This window comes from Podarcis liolepis (genome assembly GCF_965112155.1).
Source record: "Podarcis liolepis genome assembly, chromosome: 8".
Taxonomy (NCBI): Eukaryota; Metazoa; Chordata; class Lepidosauria; order Squamata; family Lacertidae; genus Podarcis; species Podarcis liolepis.
This window is the reverse complement of record NC_139560.1, coordinates 52,981,289-53,000,348: the sequence shown is the minus strand read 5'-3', so window position 1 is coordinate 53,000,348 and position 19,060 is coordinate 52,981,289. Positions and strand designations below refer to the sequence as shown.

The window sequence follows — 19,060 nt, the reverse complement described above, 5'->3', positions numbered from 1 at the left end:
ATTCTTAGTGGAGTCTCAGATGCCAGACCAGAGTACCCTCTTAAAGTCCAGGGCTTACTTACTTACTTTATTTATTTATTTATGAGATTGATACTGTACCTTTCTAATGTATATGAATCACTCAAGGAAGCTTGCAATAATTAAACAGTGATTTAATTACTGCAGCACAGCACCAAAATAAAAATATAGTAACAATAAAAAATAGGCAATAAGAGACAGCATGATAGCTAAGATGCAGACTTCTATGAAATCACTTCAGTGTAGCAAATTAAAAGCTTGCCAATAAAGTGTTCATAAGGTGGTGGAAGGCAATCGGAGATGAGGCTATCCAAAGCTCCCGAGACAAGTTGTTTCGCAATACTGGTGAGGCCACTGAGAAAGCCCTATCACTTGTATTACTTTATTATTATTTCATTTTGATCACCTTTTACAGTAGAATGTCTCAAAGTGACTTGACAAAAAATAAGATACAGCAAATGAAGGCAATTTAAAGCATTGACAATACAAGATACGTAAAATGCTCCACCAATAATAAATTTATAAGAACCAAGTCCTACCCACCCCACTGAAAGATGAGCATCACCATATTGTCGGCATCTGTCCATCTTGGGAGTTGATGGAAGGATGTGCCTTTGGGCATCAAACCATTGATCTAATTTCCCTTTTACATTCTCACAATGCCCCCAACGTACCACTGCTCTGGTGAACATTGTGGGAAATTTAAAGCAGTGGCCAGATTCAGTTGCAAACATGGCCACTGCAACAAGGTAAATTTGCCATCAGAGGAACAGGCTCAGCAGAGGACATTTTGCTCCGGGTTTCCTCAAACCTGGAGCCATGATGATGGTAATGAAATGCATGGGTCAATAATGACTGATCTGATGCTTTCTTAGTAATGTGCCACTTAAATTAGCTTGTACCACCTTGGATGTATTTAAAAAATGTAAAACTGAAAATATAAATTAAAATATCACAGCTTAATCCTCTGCATGTTTATTCAGAAGTAAATCCCATCAAGTGCAGTGAGGCATACTTCCAGACCAGTGTCTTATGTGGGGTGGTGTTGGAGATTCTGTGGTAATTGGTTTATCAAATCCCCATCAGGACATGGCATCCTTCTTTCTACAAATAAAGAATGTTTAGCCGCCACCACCTTTAAGAATCACATATATTCTGGAAATTCCTACCGATAACACTGTCTTAGCCGTATCGTCAAACTCAACTTAGTTTTACTCTAGGCAAAGTTCTTTGACAATTTTAGTGTTCTTGAAGGATCAAACTTATGTAGTAAAAGTGGAAGTTACTGCATTTACCAGCAACATGATGGATGGGACCCACTTGTGAACAACTTTGGATCCAACCTAATGGTATAATTTCATGATCTGCTACAAACCATCACTTCCTGTTTGTGGTACCATATCATATGATTAATTAAGCTTTAGGTGGCAGTCATTTGGAGCCATCCATCTTCCTTCACAAAGGACATCCTCTCTATTTGGCAGCTGTTTAACTCTGCATTTCTGGTGCATTTCTTTGAGCACAAATGAAAGTTAGCCGTTAAAAGTACAACATGAACTGATAGAAAAATGCATCCCAAGACAGACACATACTGTGCTCGCTAGCAATCAAAAACTCACTTTTCATACTTGACTCGCCTCCAAGTACACTTAAACCACTGATACAAAGAAGCATGAAGCAGAGTCAAGACACAGTTTAAGCAAGCTCTGTCTAATTCATTAATTGAGAGTCCAGCCAGATAGTCACCAAGCTTTCTTTACACTGCCCGTGGCTGATACAATTAGCATGACATTTTGTTTTCCGTGTTCTCTGATACAGATCAGCTAAAATGCGAGCAAATGCTGTTGCACATTCTGTATCAAAGCCTAAATTCATGCAGCAGCACTGGCACACGTGCCTTCCTTGCTATCATAGTTTTTCTTGCCTTTCTCCCCAATGTCGAAAATTCAAACAAACTCCTTGGGGATAGAGAACTGGCCTTTTTTCTTTTCTTTTTTCATTTATGAAACACTGTAAAGTGTCATATACATTAATTGTGCCAAATAAATAAATTCATTCTTTAAACAAGAATTAGCTTAAGGACCAAAAATGTGGAACAATCATGGTTGTTCTTCAAGAGTATTTTTCATTATCATCTGTAGAACAAAGGATGCATGGTAACAAACACAATATACCGTATTTTTCGCCCTATAGGACGCACTTTTCCCCCCTCCAAAAATGAAGGGGAAATGTGTGTGCGTCCTATGGGGCGAATGCAGGCTTTCTCTGAAGCCTGGAGAGCGAGAGGGGTCGGTGCGCACCGACCCCTCTCGCTCTCCAGGCTTCAGGAAGCTCTGCGCAACCCTCGGGAGACCGGCTCCGAGGGTTGCGCAGAGCCTGCCTGCAGTCCCCGGCTCAGCGCAGCTCTGCGCGGCCACCGGGAGCCGGGCGCGAAGTCCCGCCCCGCTCCCGATGGCTGCGCAGAGCTGCCTGCAGTCCCGGGATCAGCGCAGCTCTGCGCGGCCACCGGGAGCTGGGCGCGAAGTCCCGCCCCGCTCCCGATGGCCGCGCAGAGCTGCCTGCAGTCCCGGGATCAGCGCAGCTCTGCGCGGCCACCGGGAGCGGAGCGCGAAGTCCTGTCCCGCTCCGGATGGCCGCGCAGAGCTCCCTGCAGTCCCGGGATCAGCGCAGCTCTGCGCGGCCACCGGGAGCTGGGCACGAAGTCCCGCCCCCCTCCCGATGGTCGCGCAGAGGTGCCTGCAGTCCTGGGATCAGCGCAGCTCTGCGCAGCCACCAGGAGCGGGGCGCGAAGTCCCGCCCCGTTCCTGATGGTCGCGCAGAGGTGCCTGCAGTTCCAGGATCAGCGCAGCTCTGCGCGGCCACCGGGAGCGGGGCGCGAAGTCCCGCCCTGCTCCGGATGGCTGCGCAGAACTGCCTGTAGTCCCGGAATCAGCGCACTTCTCCCCATAGCCAGCCCCACAAGCTCGGGGGACAGCGGGGAGGCAGAGCGCGCCTTCCCGCTGTTCCCTGACCTGGTTCTTCCAGCCCTGCACCTGGGGGGGAAATAATTTTTTCCCCCTTTATTTCCCTCCCAAAAAACTAGGTGCGTCCTATGGGCCGGAGCGTCCTATGGGGCGCAAAATATGGAAGTTCCTGGAGCCATTTATATTATCTGGTACCAAAACAAGGAAGGTATGTAAAACAAAAGTGCATTCTGGTAGGTTACTTATTAAGTGGGAAGTCTATGCTATATAGTCTCATATCTAATGTACACAAGAAGGAAAATACAATTCTATGCCCACTAACCTTGGAGTAAGCCCAGTTGAAATCATGTGTAGACATGCAAAGGACTGTGCTGTTACTCACTCACTGAAATCCATGGAACTAAAAAAATGCTTAAATTTTCTGGATCATGACTTAACGTTAAAAAGAAAAGCAATAAATATACTTTTAACTGTTCAGGAGAAGGCAACATAATGCTCAGAGGGAGTGGTGTTCTCTCACACTTGTCCATGAATCATGGTAAGATGTGCTGAGGTTAAGGAAAAATCAATTCATTTCACATTTTAATGTGCAGTTACTTAACTTGTACTTCCTAAACCAAACTATAACACAGTGATCTTTCAAAATCTTCACCCCCTTAAAAATGCATTTAGAAGTCTTATATTATGGAATAGTGCACAAATAAACATATCTAATATATACATGTAAAAATAATAAGCAAAATGCTTTATATTGAGCTAAATTACATACAAAAATGTGTATATTAGGAAAAAGGAACACAAACCGCTGTGGAAATGGGGTGAATTTAACTGAGAATTGGAAAAAAGAGAAACAAAAAATGGCAGAGTCACCCATCCCTAAGACAAATTTCAGTTTGTATATGAAGTTTTTGACCACCAAAGGGCACTTGGGCTCTGTCAGCCATTTTGGCTCGTCAAACTTTAACTTAAACATCTATAGGTAAATGAAATTAGATTATTCAAATCTGTAAAGTACAATAGTTACAGCGCAAACCAAACCCAAAATTCACCAGGATTGTTGAGTTTCAAATAGGTGGAACTTGGGCTGTCCTGTCTGAACTGAGCTGAGGCTATGCTGGTTCAGTTAGGGCTCAATCAGTAAAATTTAAGCTGGCAGAAATTGTGCCAGCATAAATACCCCAAAAGGGGCATTCCTGGGGTGTGAGGGGTCGTGAAAAGGGGCAAGGAGAGACCTATACATATTTCAGCTCAGTCATGTGACCCGATTACCCAATAGAACTAATGTTGGCAAAAAGGCTGGTGTAAGTCAAACTCTATTTTAAAGTTTCAGGTAGGTAGCCGTGTTGGTCTGACGCAGTCGAAATATATATTAAAAAATTAAAAAATTGTCTAGTGGCACCTTAGAGACCAACTAAGTTTGTTCTTGGTATAAGCTTTCGTGTGCATGAAGAAGTATCTGAAGAAATGTGCATGCACACGAAAGCTTATACCAAGAACAAACTTAGTTGGTCTCTAAGGTGCCACTGGACAATTTTTTTTTTAAAAAAAAATATTTCTATTTTAAAGGTTTACTTTCCCTCTCCCAGGCAGCAGGCTGCCTCAGCTGGTAGTATCTCCACTTCTGAATGGACTTTACAGTAGGGTTAACTTATGCTGACTTAATTTTGGGATTGCCTTGCCCATCAGAGTAGACCTACTGAAATCAATGGACATAAGTTAGTCATGACTGACTGTGATTTGGTAAGATGCCAAATGGATATATACTTTTCCAGATAAAACTGATACCGAAGTGAAATTGTTTTTTATTTGTCGAGGTTTCTTTTGTTTTTGTTCCTGCTTCAGATGGTTTCAAAAATATGACCCGATCTTCCATTCAGGCCTTCTATTCACTGAACTGTACTTATCTACCAGACAGTTAAAAATAGCTAGACTGTCCAACCCTAGGGTGAGTCATCCAACTGCATGCCACAGTTTTAGGCAGAAAACTTCATGTTAGTTTGAGAAGAGAGTTAACTGCCGTGGAGTCAAAGCCACAGTTATTCAGTTGTAAGTTTCACTGCATTTAATGGTATTTACCAGATCATAGAGGATTGCAGCTTTTAAATGTTGATTTGTTATTTGAAAGTAATTATATTTTCTTATTTAGCTGGCAAAGCTATTGCAACGTTAAAGATTCTTTATAATTGTCTGTGGAAATGACGAAAGAACAGCAAATCTGAAATGAAAATATTTGATCAAGGCAAAGCATTATGCAGACCTGTCATCAACCTAACTTCAAATGAATAACCTATCCAGTTATTACCATGGCTTTAAAATGTCCTCAACCAGCCCAAGCCCTTTGGGCATCACAAGTCTAAATGCATAAGCAAGAAATAATACATATGGACACACACACTTCCACTATAAGATCTGTCTGCAAAATATATGATTATTTTGAATCAGTAAGTGAGCACTGTCCTCTCCTCCAACTATGTGCTTTCATTTTTTCCAAATAGCTACTGTTGCTTTCAAAGTCCTCTCCCCCCTCCCCAACAGCTTGCAATACACAGTACCTCCTGTCCCCAGGACCTGGGAGCACTGAAATCATACAGCATTTATGATAGAAAGAAAGCTTTCAGCAGAAAATGCCTGATTTCTATGGCTAGTTAATTAATCTAAGGTAAGACAAAGTCCATGGAGTTTTCTTGGCAGGGATACTGGAGTGGCTTGCCGGTTCCTGCTCCAGGTGGATCACGTTTGGTCAAAACTCTCCACTATGACCTGTCCATCTTGGGTGGCTCTGCAAGGCATAGCTCATAGCTTCTCTGAGTTATTCAAGCCCCTTCGCCATGGCAAGGCAGTGATCCGTGAAGGGGATCACTTTTTTCCTTAAAGAAATGGGAGTGCCTGATCACCTCATCTGTCTCCTGAGAAACCTCTATGTGGGACAAGAAGCTACAGTTAGAACTGGATATGGAACAACTGACTGGTTCAAAATTGGGAAAGGAGTACGCCAAGGCTATATATTGCCCCCCTGCTTATTTAACATATGCAGAATTCATCATGCGAAAGGCTGGGCTGGATGAATCCCAAGCCGGAATTAAGATCGCCGGAAGAAATATCAACAACCTCAGATATGCAGATGACACAACCTTGATGGCAGAAAGTGAGGAGGAATTAAAGAACCTTTTAATGAGGGTGAAAGAGGAGAGCGCAAAATATGGTCTGAAGCTCAACATCAAAAAAACGAAGATCATGGCCACTGGTCCCATCACCTCCTGGCAAATAGAAGGGGAAGAAATGGAGGCAGTGAGAGATTTTACTTTCTTGGGCTCCATGATCACTGCAGATGGCGACAGCAGTCACGAAATTAAAAGACGCCTGCTCCTTGGGAGAAAGGCGATGGCAAACCTAGACACCATCTTAAAAAGCAGAGACATCACATTGCCAACAAAGGTCCGTATTGTTAAAGCTATGGTTTTCCCAGTAGTGATGTATGGAAGTGAGAGCTGGACCATAAAGAAGGCTGATCGCCGAAGAATTGATGCTTTTGAACTATGGTGCTGGAGGAGACTCTTGAGAGTCCCATGGACTGCAAGAAGATCAAACGTATCCATTCTGAAGGAAATCAGCCCTGAGTGCTCACTGGAAGGACAGATCGTGAAGCTGAGGACGAGATGGTTGGACAGTGTTCTCGAAGCTACAAACCTGAGTCTGACCAAACTGCGGGAGGCAGTGGAAGACAGAAGTGCCTGGCGTGCTCTGGTCCATGGGGTCACGAAGAGTCGGACATGACTAAATGACTAAACCAGTGTTTTTCAACCACTGTTCCGCGGCACACTAGTGTGCCGCGAGATGTTGCCTGGAGGGAGGCGGGCGAGTCGGGCGGCAAGAGGCGGGGCGGCGGCGGCGGCGAGGAGAGGCCGCCCAGCACGGGGCTCTCGCCGTCTGCCTGCCTGGCTGCCTGCGAGCTCGGCGGGCAGCGCCTCCGTCCGCAGCGCCCGCCTCGCGGCTCTCATTCCCTGCCCCTGCCAAAGCTCACCCATCCAAGCCGCGCTCTCCTTCCTGCCTCGCTTTGCTGCCTCCTTCCCCCCCCCACCCCCAAAGCTTGGAGGTTCCCCGGCAAGGGGGAGGGAAAAAAATTGAAACTTAGACTTTCGTGCGTCCCTCCCGGCGTGACGCTGCGCGCTGACGTCACGGGGCTGTAATGGTGGTGTGCCTCGAGATTTTTTTCATGAAACAAGTGTGCCTTTGCCCAAAAAAGGTTGGGAAACACTGGACTAAACAACAACAACAAGACAAAGTCAGAAGCAGTCATTGGTAGCACAAGAGGAACAATGGACCAAGTACTTTTGTGTTCTGTCAACCTTGCATATGTTGCAAGATTATATTCCCTTCTTATTAAATAAACGATGAAATGTATTGATTTATGTGCTTCTGTTTACTTGAATCCCTTTAAAAGTAGCAAAAGATGAAATATTTATAAAAGTAATGGAGCAAGAAAGTGTTTGTTTTATTCTGCATTCTTATTTTTAAAAACATTACACATGCTAAAGATTGCTGCTGGCAATAGGGATTGTTTCTCCCCAAGTCTAGCGCTGGTTTCTACAAATTTCAGGGGAGACAATGTATTTGATTTGATTTTATGTTATTTAATGGATTGCTGGCACACATGATATGTAACAATAGAAAATGGAATCCACAGAGTCCTGTTTTGTGGCTCATGTATGCTTACTGGTCCATTTGAAACCAATGGAGAACACTGTGGCCAATACCCAGTGCACTCTCTTGAGCTACACAGATTGTCTCTTACAGGCTCCAGCTGAGGAAATTTACAATCTCTCTCTAAGGCTCCTCATAAATTGCCAGCATGGTCATCACTTGGGCAAAATTTGGCTACCCTTTTGCTAAGCAGTTTGCTACTTCACACCTTTGAGAGCTATAATCAACTTGCATTGTAAAGCCAGCACAATAGGAACATTTCCCCCCTTCGTTTATGACTGAAACCTCAAAAATCTTGATGACTGGTTATAATTTTACAATACTCTGGGGCATGTTATATCACCTCATTTCAATTTTAATATTTTCAGGATGATGGAAGAGGTGCATGAAATAAAATAACAGAGAACTGTTTAAAAGAAAAAGATTTACAAGGTGGAAACTAGAAACAAACAAGCATGAAACTATTTTAACTATGATCAGATACTTCTAATGTGTACAAAGCTTACAATTCATGCATACAACAGGCTGCCCATGCAGACCAGTATTACAGATACATTGCCTTTGCACAAACATTAGCCCATGTATCCAATGTCTCTGTCACTGAAGTCCACTGACTTGGAAGTTATTGCAGCCATTTTCTGCCCCTAATCACAATGTATGTGTTAAATGTGGTATTTACTAGCAGAATGCAAACATGGGAATGACAGCCCGAGTCCCAGCACCTGTTTTTCTACAATGCTTAGCATCCTATATACAAATAGCACTCTGTGAGAGTGGACTTGTACGAGGTGCGAACTTGGATAAAATATTTGGGGGTGAGGTAAGCCCCACCCCACACAATTGATCACATGATGTGGTGTATGCAAAACATTTCAATGGGGATACCCATCAACTTTGGAGGAGGCCCAATCCCCTCAAATATTTTATTTCTCACAGACAGAGAAAAGTGAGATTCAAGAGGTAAAATACATAAGTAAAAGGTGGTTAGGCAAGTTGTTATATAGTTAAGTCAGTGATGATAGAATGTTGGGTTTAGGATATTAGAAACAAGATTTGCTTTTTTACTAAATAACTATTGTTTTCCATAAATATTTGAATGTGTTCCACTCTGGGTGGATTATAGGAATAACATGTCTCACCCTACATGTTAGCTGTGAATACAGTGTTAACCATACAGAGGAAGTCTTTCTATTCCCTGAAACTCTACATGTTGTCAATACGTTATTCTTCAGAGGAAGATTAAGGGAACTCTGAACTCGGTAACTAGCCAAGTGAATTTCCTAGTGATTTCCAGAGCTGGGGCTTGTTGGGAAGCCCTGAAACATCACAACACTGGAAATATTTTTGGCATCTAGTAAATATGTCGGAGAAATGTACATTTTGTTTGTTTGCTTTCAATAGGTGCCTTATGATGAAGTTTAGGAAGTACCACTCGATGAGATTTTTATTGTTGTTTATTACTATTAATACACTGTTTGTAGATAGATGGTTGTTACAACTGGCCACCTATATCTTCTCCTGGAACAGGGTGCATACATGTGTTTGGGAGAGAAAGTGAACATTTTTACTAGCTGGAAAAGACAAGAGTTCTAATTTTCATTTCCGGCTGACTATATATGCATCAGTAAACTTAAGAGCTCCCAGTGTTGAAAAATTTCTTTCAGAGAGATAATGGTCCCCTGCTGCCTACGAATCTGAATATTATATTACTGACTTTTAATGCAACAGCATGTGCCAACTCTGTGGGTATTACCCAGACTGTAGCAAATAAATGCTCGGGGCAATTTCATGCTGGGTGACGATATTGGGAAAGGTACCATGAACAGTCAACCATTTCCACAGAGTTTTCCTGATAGTCTCAATAAGACTTTCTACTCGGCATCTATTGTGTAATTTTCTAAATCTCTGTTATTTATTAGCCTTTCACTAGAAGCAAATATAGCCATGTAAGGCAAACACATCCCAGTTTGCTGAAAAACCTTTCATATAGATGACCAGTAGTTTGAGAAGTAATATCCTGCTTTTATTTAAGAAAGAATCAAGTCCAGGAGTTCACATGAAGCACCCAGTTCACAACTAATGTTATCTGAATGGTCTGCAGCAATTTTCTGTTGTTCATAATACCGTATTTTTTGCCCTATAGGATGCACTTTTTCCCCTCCAAAAATGAAGGGGAAATCTGGGTGCGTCCTATGGGGCGAATGCAGGCTTTTGCTGAAGCTTGGAGAGTGAGAGGGGTCGGTGCGCACTGACCCCTTTCGCCCTCCAGGCTTCAGGAACACATTCACAGCCTAGGCAGCCCTGCGGGAGGTCCCGCAGGGATGTCTAGGCTGCGGATAGCAGCCTGCCGCCCAGCGCGAGGGGCGCCCTGAAGCAGAGCGCCCCCGTGCTGGGCAGACATCTGCAGCGTGGGGAGCCATGAAGGAGTTCCCCGCAAGGCTGCCCACACTGCGGATAGCAGCCTGCCGCCCGGCGGGCAGGGCGCCCTGAAGCAGAGCGCCGGGCAAACATCGGCCAGCCCCACAAGCTCGGGGGACAGCAGGGAGGCGCAGTGCCGCCATCCCGCTGTTCCTCGACCTGGTTCGGTTTCCCCGACCTGCTTTGGGGGGGGGGGAATAAAGGAACAAATTTTTTCCTTTATTTCCCCCCAAAAAAACTAGGTGCGTCCTATGGGACGGAGCGTCCTATGGGACGAAAAATACGGTATGTCTCCAGCTCAGGTATGTATGAACCAAAGCTCTGGCACAACAATCTCTCTCTGGATCTGGACCCATGTGTACATGGTGCAAGTCAGTTGATTTAATTTGTTCATGTTGGGGCCAATGAACATGCCATTTACGCTACCAGCTGGAAAGATCACAGCAGTGCAAAAAATGTATTTGAATTTTTTTGACCAGTCTTTTATTTGCATGACCGTGGTAGTACAAAAACAAAACATGACCATCCTCAGTGTATCCATTTTACTAGCAATGTCCTTTTGAGTAATGTAATAAGTATTTATGAATTAAGGAGTGGATCATCGTGTGATAATTAAGAGAACTGATTCAGGTTTGCTTAAAAAAATCAATACAGTTTTGTTTGTTTTTAAAGGATGCCTTGCTAAATACATTGGAAAGTGGAACACAGGCAAAACACAGCACTTCTGTTATGGTATGAAAAAAGAGAAATAAAAAGAAATGCATACAGAGGAGCATGCCTTACAGTGCTATTTCTCAAAACAAAATACTGCTCTGATGAATGGAGAATGAGACAGTTGACAAGACGGATGATAGATTTCCATTTCCTAACCTGAAACAGATCATTTCATCTAGGGCAAACCATCTGGGGCATCAAAAGCTGACTGAGGGATGACGCACCAAGTCTCTCTACAAATAAAAGCCTTGCAAAAACTGCTTAGGTGCTGATTAATTATATATTGGGCATCAGCAGTGGAAAAGGCCTACTAAACCCTGTATGATCCTGCAACATTTCCCCAGAAGCATTGTTGAAGAGGAAAAATAAGATGGTAGCCAATGGGCAGCCATAGCCCACTCCCAAATATCCCTGGGAATGAACTATCATCATGAACAAGAATACCTATGGCAAGAACATGGAACACCTAGATCTGACTGGTAGTGGCTCACCAGGATTTCAGACAGGGAACATTCTCAGTCCTTTCTGGAGATGCTGGGGATTGCTTTGCTTGCATGCAGAGCAGTCACTCTGCCATGAGCTTTAGCTTTTGCTCATGGGATCAGAAATAAAAATGTTTCATTTTCAACAGGCTTCTATGGCAATATGGAAAAGCAGAAAACATGGTCAACTAGAGTCTATTTTACTTCTTATAGCAGGTACCACCTGTTGATATTATACTTGAAAATGTACCTTAGCATAAAACAAAAACAAGTACCTTTGTAAATTAAATTTATATGGAGTAGGAGAAATGCACAATGTTGTTAAGAATTAAATGAAGTATTTTTCTCTTAGGAAAGGAACCAGCCAAGCAAACCAATAAAACATGAACAGAGTTAAACAAGATTTGATAAAAGGTAATCCAATGAAGATACGGTAGAATAACCTCACTTTTATAACAATTCATCTTTAAATAATGTACTCAACTGTATAGCTTGCAATGCACACATAAAAATTCAATTTTGCTTAAATGTGTCATTTATATCTCAGCTCAAACTTGAATAAATGCTCTGCTTCTCAAGACTTTGTGTCACCAAACCTGAGAAATAAGTACAACTATACTTGACAAATATGCTACCTCGCCTACACTCCTAGGTCTTAATTAAATAAATTATAAACATAAAATAATGTTTTCCTAAATCATCCTTAAGCCAAAATACAATATCCTTGTGTGTGCCTTTTGTACTGATGCTGGTTTCCAGGTTACTTAACATACGATAAACAAGACTATAATGATGATGTTCTATTCCTCCGTTCAGGGAATATACTTCTCTCTTGCCCTAGAAATGGGATGGAGATGGAGAGGATGGCCAGTTTATTCTGTTTCCTTTCTACTGAATGTGCAGATAAATCCAAGCCCCCTTTTGTGGTTTTTTTTTTTTGGGGGGGGGGGGAGTTGGATTGGACATAGATACCTTCTTCCCAACTATTCAGGCTAATCCATTAGTGCATCATCATCCCCTTCCACCTGCCAAATGTGAGTGGCGTGGGGAGTGCCACAAGTGATATGCCCACTGGCAGCAACCATGGAAGGCCTTAAACAGGGCATTCTGGGGAGAGGGAAGGTCTAGCTGGCCTGAGATCTATTGGATCTGAACAAGGCTGGACTCTGGTTTCAAATTTCAGCAGCACCCTTTGCACGGCCCAAATTTGGCACCCCTGCCTCTCGGCTTCTTTCTGCTCAATTTACTGTGTCGTACTTGTGATGCCCTGCAGTGCCCCCTAGACCTGGTGCCCCCACTGCAGTGGAACCAGTCACACTGCCTACATCTGCCTCTGATCTGAAGCTGGTCACATAACTGTCGTACAATGGCATTAGGCCCAGTTGCTGAACCATCTCCCAACTGGTGCAGCCATGCAAGGCAGGGTTGCTGATGTACCACTAGTGATAGCAGTGTGAGTGTGTGGAGTGTGGAGTGGGAGTGGGAATCTAAGGAATCCTTTCTTGTTACTGTTGCTGAAAAGTATATTATATAACCTGTAAAGTCTCACTCTGCATTTCTGTATCTTACTGTCCTCTGGAATATGTGGAATAGCATTGCCAGACCATGTGAAGCAAAGAAAGACTTTATACAACACATTTTGATGTGCTGTCTAGTGACAATATTATGATAAGATACCAGGAACTGCATGTAAAAACCTAAAAACAAAAGTCTGCTGGACCACTAAGTCCAGAATCCTCTAAGTGTCTAGAGAAACCTGAGGAGACCCCCCCCCAAAAAAAAATTCCTGTGAGGCAAGGGCATGAGACTGAGCAGCTGGAACTCACTCAGCATAGACTATTATGAAAGATGTATTCCCTAAACTTTCACTATGATTTGTCAAGACAAACCAGTTTCATGACTTAAGGCAGGCATAGGCAAACTCGGCCCTCCAGATGTTTTGGGACTACAACTCCCATCATCCCTGACCACTGTTGTAGTCCCAAAACATCTGGAGGGCCGAGTTTGCCTATGCCTGACTTAAGGTTTGGTATTAACTTGTTTCAAAGAAATCATAGTTACAATCAAAGGTTCAAATGAAACGGCACGCTGTGCTCACCTAAGAGTAGAAACAGAAGTATCTGAAGCCTTCCTTCCAGGGAGAAGTGGGGTGGGGAAAAGAAAACATGTGCCCATCACAATGAACCATGGTATATCATAATGCCCCAAAGCAACCATACTGAAACATTTTATATTGTTTCAGAGTCACAGTAGGATGAAGGAATAAATTTAGCAGTTTCTGTGAATATGAACACACAGTGGATATGCCAAAATGATGAATGCCCCTGCAATTCTGTTAACACACTTTAATTTGCAGAGAACTACAGATGCGCAAAGGAAATGCCCACAGGATTAGCCTACATGAGGACTGAACAGAATGACTCAGGCAAGTTTTTTAATGTTTTGTAACGGAATGCATTTTAAAAAATAAAGAAAAATCCAGTCATGATTTTGCAGCGAGTATTCATTCTGCTTTGTATTTTGTACTTGGGTGAAATCATTAACACCTTACATTTCATTTTATTCAACAATGAAACTTATATTAACACTTACACGCATTGGTAGCAGATTTCAAAATGATCAATTTCAGAAATAATTACAAAAATACAAGAAAAGGCCTTAGTAATGCAACTAACAGCTTGAAGAGCAGAAATTAAAAACTAAGGGTGTGATCCTAAACATAGATCCACAGGGATGAACAAGTAAGGATGTGGTGGATTTCTAGCTCAGCCAGCAGATTCCCAGCTCACCAAGGTGGTACTGATATACATCCCCCAACCTTGCCTTAGCCAGAGATACACCAGTGTAACGCCCTCATCCTCTCTCAGCTAGCTAAGCCAGCTGAACAGATATTGGCAGAACGTCATAGCATCAGCACTTAAGTAAATATGAGGCAACTAAATTTCCTGGTGGCACTGTTTGCATAAAAAACTTTAAGGCTGGACCTAAAGTATTAATTTCATTAAACATTTCTATTGATAAGTATCAGAGTAAAGGGTTTAAGCTGTATTCTAATCAATACAAATAGCATGAAGGAAATTTGGCTTGGATATCAGGTTTATACGTCTTCATCCAAATGGCTATGAAGTACTTTATATTTATTTCTCCAAAGAAATCCACATTGTGTTTTATTTTTTCCATTCAAAACATTACATTTTAGAGTCATTCATTAAGAAAATAGGGGCCAAAGCAGGCTATGGGTGGTAGTTTCCCTTACCCCCATCGACTTTGGCATTCTAAATGATTGCACTGCCATAGAAAGTCAACCAGATTTTAAAGGGGGAAATTGAATGGCTCTGACAAGTGAGTGGAAAAGCTAGCTAGCTAGCTAGGTAGCTATAGAGAAAGATTATTTCTGCTTATTACTACACTCATTTAAGAAAATAGCATGCAAGCTGGTTAATTATTATTCAAGTGCACCTCAATGATGCATTCAATGTTTGCAGGAAAACTCCTAAACCTGTCTAGAAAAGGCAAGTTAACAGATTCATCCATTGAAAAAAATGTATGCATGCCTATGTATTTCACTTATGCAAACATTTGGGCTGCATTTGAACAATTTCTTGTGCAGAAAAAAGTTGCAATTACATGATTGATGTAATGGATAATAAAATATCTGGTGTTGGCACATACAAGTGGTGAGCTAGGCCTGTTAGTGTTTCTGTGTCATTATGATATATTTATTCACTTCCTTGTGCCAAGACTCTTAAATCCTTTCATCATTAGTTTGAGCTTACACACACACACACACACACACAGTATGAAAGAGGATTTGTGTATTTTACAGATCAATGGGGCATAGTCCCAGGTAAATATATATATGATTGCAGCCTAAATTATTCATCTTGGCCAATTTTCAAACCAAGGAATCAGCATATCATTCCTCTTCACCAAATGGAAATATTGTTTTATTTCAAGTGAGTTGCAGAGAAGAGAAAATGAAACAATTTTACTTGCCTTGATGCTCACATAGTGTGTTTACTTTAGGAGTCTGTTCTAAAAAAATGCAGCTGGTTACATGATCAGTTGAATTCATGGTATAAAACCACATGCTTTACCATACACATACATGCTGTCTTTTGAACAATTTCACAAGCTGGCCACCTGCTGAGGTTAATTTAAGGGGAAAAAATATTTTTCAAAGGGAAACAAACATCCTTTAAAAACAACACTATTACACTATCAAAAACAGTTAAGTACTCCTTTGGGCAACATAACCCATATGTCCTATATTTTCTGAAACCAGTGCCTGGTTTAAAAATTGACTGCATAAACATATATTCAGCATATATATATGTACGTTGTTATAGTTCATGTGAATTGAACAAAGAATGTGCATGAACAATAGTGATTTGCCTAGTCACATGAAAGCACACAGAATGTAAACAAACTGACTGACTAAATTGAGTATTTCATGAATTGCCAGTAACTGATCATAGTCTCCAAACTGTGTTGCAGAGTGGGTTTTTATCCAATGGTGTTGTGTGTGTGTGTGTGTGTATATATATATATATATATATATATATATATATATATATATTACATCCATGTATATTAGAGCAAAGTACTAAATTCTGCATTGATATAACCAATTTGTGAAATTACATGGAAGCTATTGTTCTATGAAAGGATTATCTGTGACATTCTCTTTATATCCCTGTGCAGATATAACACTCCTGAATATTTAGCAAACCATGGGATCATGCACTCCCTTCCTGATTCCTTTTTGGAGCACAGATTTTCATCAACTGTTAAACGAATCACAACACTGTCATACAGGGCCAAAAGCTTAGGGAGAATTTGGAGACTGCTTTTTAAAAAATTCATCACAAATAAGTAATCATTCACAATGTGCATTTTTAAGCCAGGTTTGAGGACACTGAAGCCTGAGCTGTTCTACCATCAAATCAAATCACCACACCAGAAAGTCATGAACTTGTTATTATTGAAGGAATTATTGATGTTACTGTGTATATAGGGCACCCTTCTTTTGACGAGTTAACCATTTTAATTTAAATAAATCCAGGAAGCAACTGAGAGCAGATTACTGTCCAACCAACACAGTGGTGAATTCAAGATATTTCTTAATGACTTTTCAAGTGTTCCTATGAAGAAGAGCCTCAGAGGATGATCTCTGGGCCTGGCTAGGCTCATATGGAGAGAAGCAATCCTTGAGGTATTGTGGTCCAGTAGCTGGCTACCACATGCCTCATTCCCAAAGAGTAGCAAGTAAACCTGGAAGAGTTAGCAGTGTTTCTTTTGCCTAGTTGTTTGCAGAAGACCATTCCCACCAGCATGGTTTCTTTATCAGTCAGAGAAAATGTGCTTTCCAAATGTACAACTCCTGGACTAGCAATAGGCTTTTGTCAAAGATACATCTCCTGCATACAGAACACTCACCTTTCCTTCTATACTTGACAAGGCACTGCAGTAATTGCTTATTTATTTTTCACTGGGAAATGGCCAAAATGTATGGGGAATGTGCCAGTTTAAACAAAATCAAATCTTTTCTAACTGCAAATTGTTTCCTCTGAGAAATTTCATACAACACTTCCTCATTAGATACCGAGAAGCCACACATTATACATATATTCCGTTTAAAAGCTGAACTGTCAAATTGACTTCTCAACCTATGCAAGATTTCTGGTAATAATATACACCATTTGAAGAAGAATGTGTGTTTTTTCTTTATTAAAAAAGTGGTGGGTGGGGAGGAAGCATATCTCACCACCCCTACTGAGTTTGATGACAAGCCTTAGTAATTGAAATGAAGAGAAAGCCGCCAGTGCAGATGAAAGCAATTTGCATGAGTTTTGCTCAATGTGAGAGAAGCTAATGGACATACCATTTTAATATTCAGGCATCTTACCTTGTAAACTGTAGATTTCTCCCACGCTGTTCTGCCTAGTGATATGATGCCAGTATGCACTACGAGGAAGCGAGATTGACTTGGGTAATGTCATAGGTTCAGTCAAACTGGTCTGGAGCTTGAAAGATGAATAAAATGTTATAAATTCTATTGCCCAATTCACATCAGTGTTACATGTTTCAAACCACTATAATCACACACAGTTGTGAATTAAGCATACTTTAGCACAGTTAACTACTTTTAATTGTGTACAGCAGTAATGAAGAGAATCCACTGAAACACAGGAGGAAAGTACATTGAAATATATTTCAGATGAATCCGTATGAAGCTGCTTCCAAAATTGCAAGTGAAATCCTGAGTGGAAGTAAAACACTTTGACAACTCTTTTGGTGTCACAAGAAAAGAACTCCCCGCCCCCATCAGACTTGGTCAGATTTGGGAATAGGGCTGAACAGAACTGGGAACCAGCTGCTCTGAGAGGCAGTGTTCTGTGCAGAGTTCATGGGTTTGCAAGCAGCAATCTCATTAGAAGGTAATGATTCAGAAAAACAGCATTAATTCTCATGTGGCCCCTGTACTGCGGCTATTGTATAATGATTAAAGGACAACAGGGACATGTCAGAAAGGGACATGCAGTACAGCACACTCTGAACATCACAACAATGTGTTCCTTCCCTGCCTTCCCATTTCTATCCACAGAAAATACTACATTAACGAGTATGGAATTGCTGCAAATTTAGAGATATTCTTGTTGATTTCCCTAGATGATATATTTATAATTACACAAATAATTTCCACAAACAACATACTTACTCCAGAGTGATCCTGTTAGATTCCCATAAAATTACTAGTCTGGAGAAAACAATTTGTTTGTAGTTGCAACTCTCTTGCATTACGATATCTGATGCAGCTCCATTCAACACTTCAGCAAAACTGTATGTTGCTTTTTTTTTTTTAACATTTAACCCCCCTTTCCAAATTAAATTCTAACGATGTATTTATCAAAATGAAAAAAACAAAAAAACAAAAACATTTCAGTTGTAATCTGAATGACCCTATTTCATTTGAGGCAGAATTCATCAGAAGTCAAGTCATCTCAGTCAAACCAGTTTCTGGATGAGGAATGAGGAATGAAATTAAATAAATCTGACCTGTTTTATTTCTGCATGCTGCTTTTCATTTACTATTTGAAACTGTGGTGTTTTAATATGTTCTGCTGCATTTTTAACCCATTTTTAAAGCCATATTTGGAACTTGTTGAAGAGTGAGTTATACACCCATAAAGCAAAGAAACAACTATGCTTACTCTGCTAGATCAGACTAAGGGTGAACCACCGCAGGTATAGGGTGGTATATAAATCCAATAAAACAACAACAGCAACAACAACAACAGCAGCATAGCAGTCTCACCCTGCTGCCCCTTGCGAACTGGAATGCAGTGGCACACAGCCTCTGAACTTAAGACCTTTAAGCGGAGCCTCATGTCTAAAAGCCACTGGCAGATCTATCCTCCATGGGTTTTTCCAACTCTTAATTCTCTTTTAAACCTATCTCAGGCAGTGACCATTAGCACACTTTGTGGTCATTAATTCCATATGCATGCACTGGGTGAAGAAGTACTTTATTTTGTCTTAATTACAGACAATCAGCTTCAAGGAATGACCCACAGTTCTAACACAATGGGAGTGGAAGAAGATGTTTTCCTGATCTACAGTACTGGGATACAGTAGCTCAGTCATAAGACTCATAATCTAAGGGTTGTGGGTTTTGAGCCCCATGTTGGGCAGAAGATTCCTGCATTACAGGGTGTGGTCCCTTCCAGCTCTGCAATTCTATTGTTCTACATTATTGTCTTT

The 19,060-nt window shown here is 41.4% G+C and overlaps 1 protein-coding gene across 1 annotated transcript in view; it reads right to left on the bottom strand.

The window, feature by feature from the left end:
- Positions 1-19,060, bottom strand: part of DOK6 (docking protein 6) — a 173,850-nt gene that overhangs the window by 19,482 nt on the left and 135,308 nt on the right. Inside the window, exon 7 of the mRNA XM_083518798.1 lies at positions 17,205-17,322. Within this exon, the coding sequence (XP_083374924.1) occupies positions 17,205-17,322 (118 nt within the window). The remainder of the gene's footprint in view (positions 1-17,204; positions 17,323-19,060) is intronic.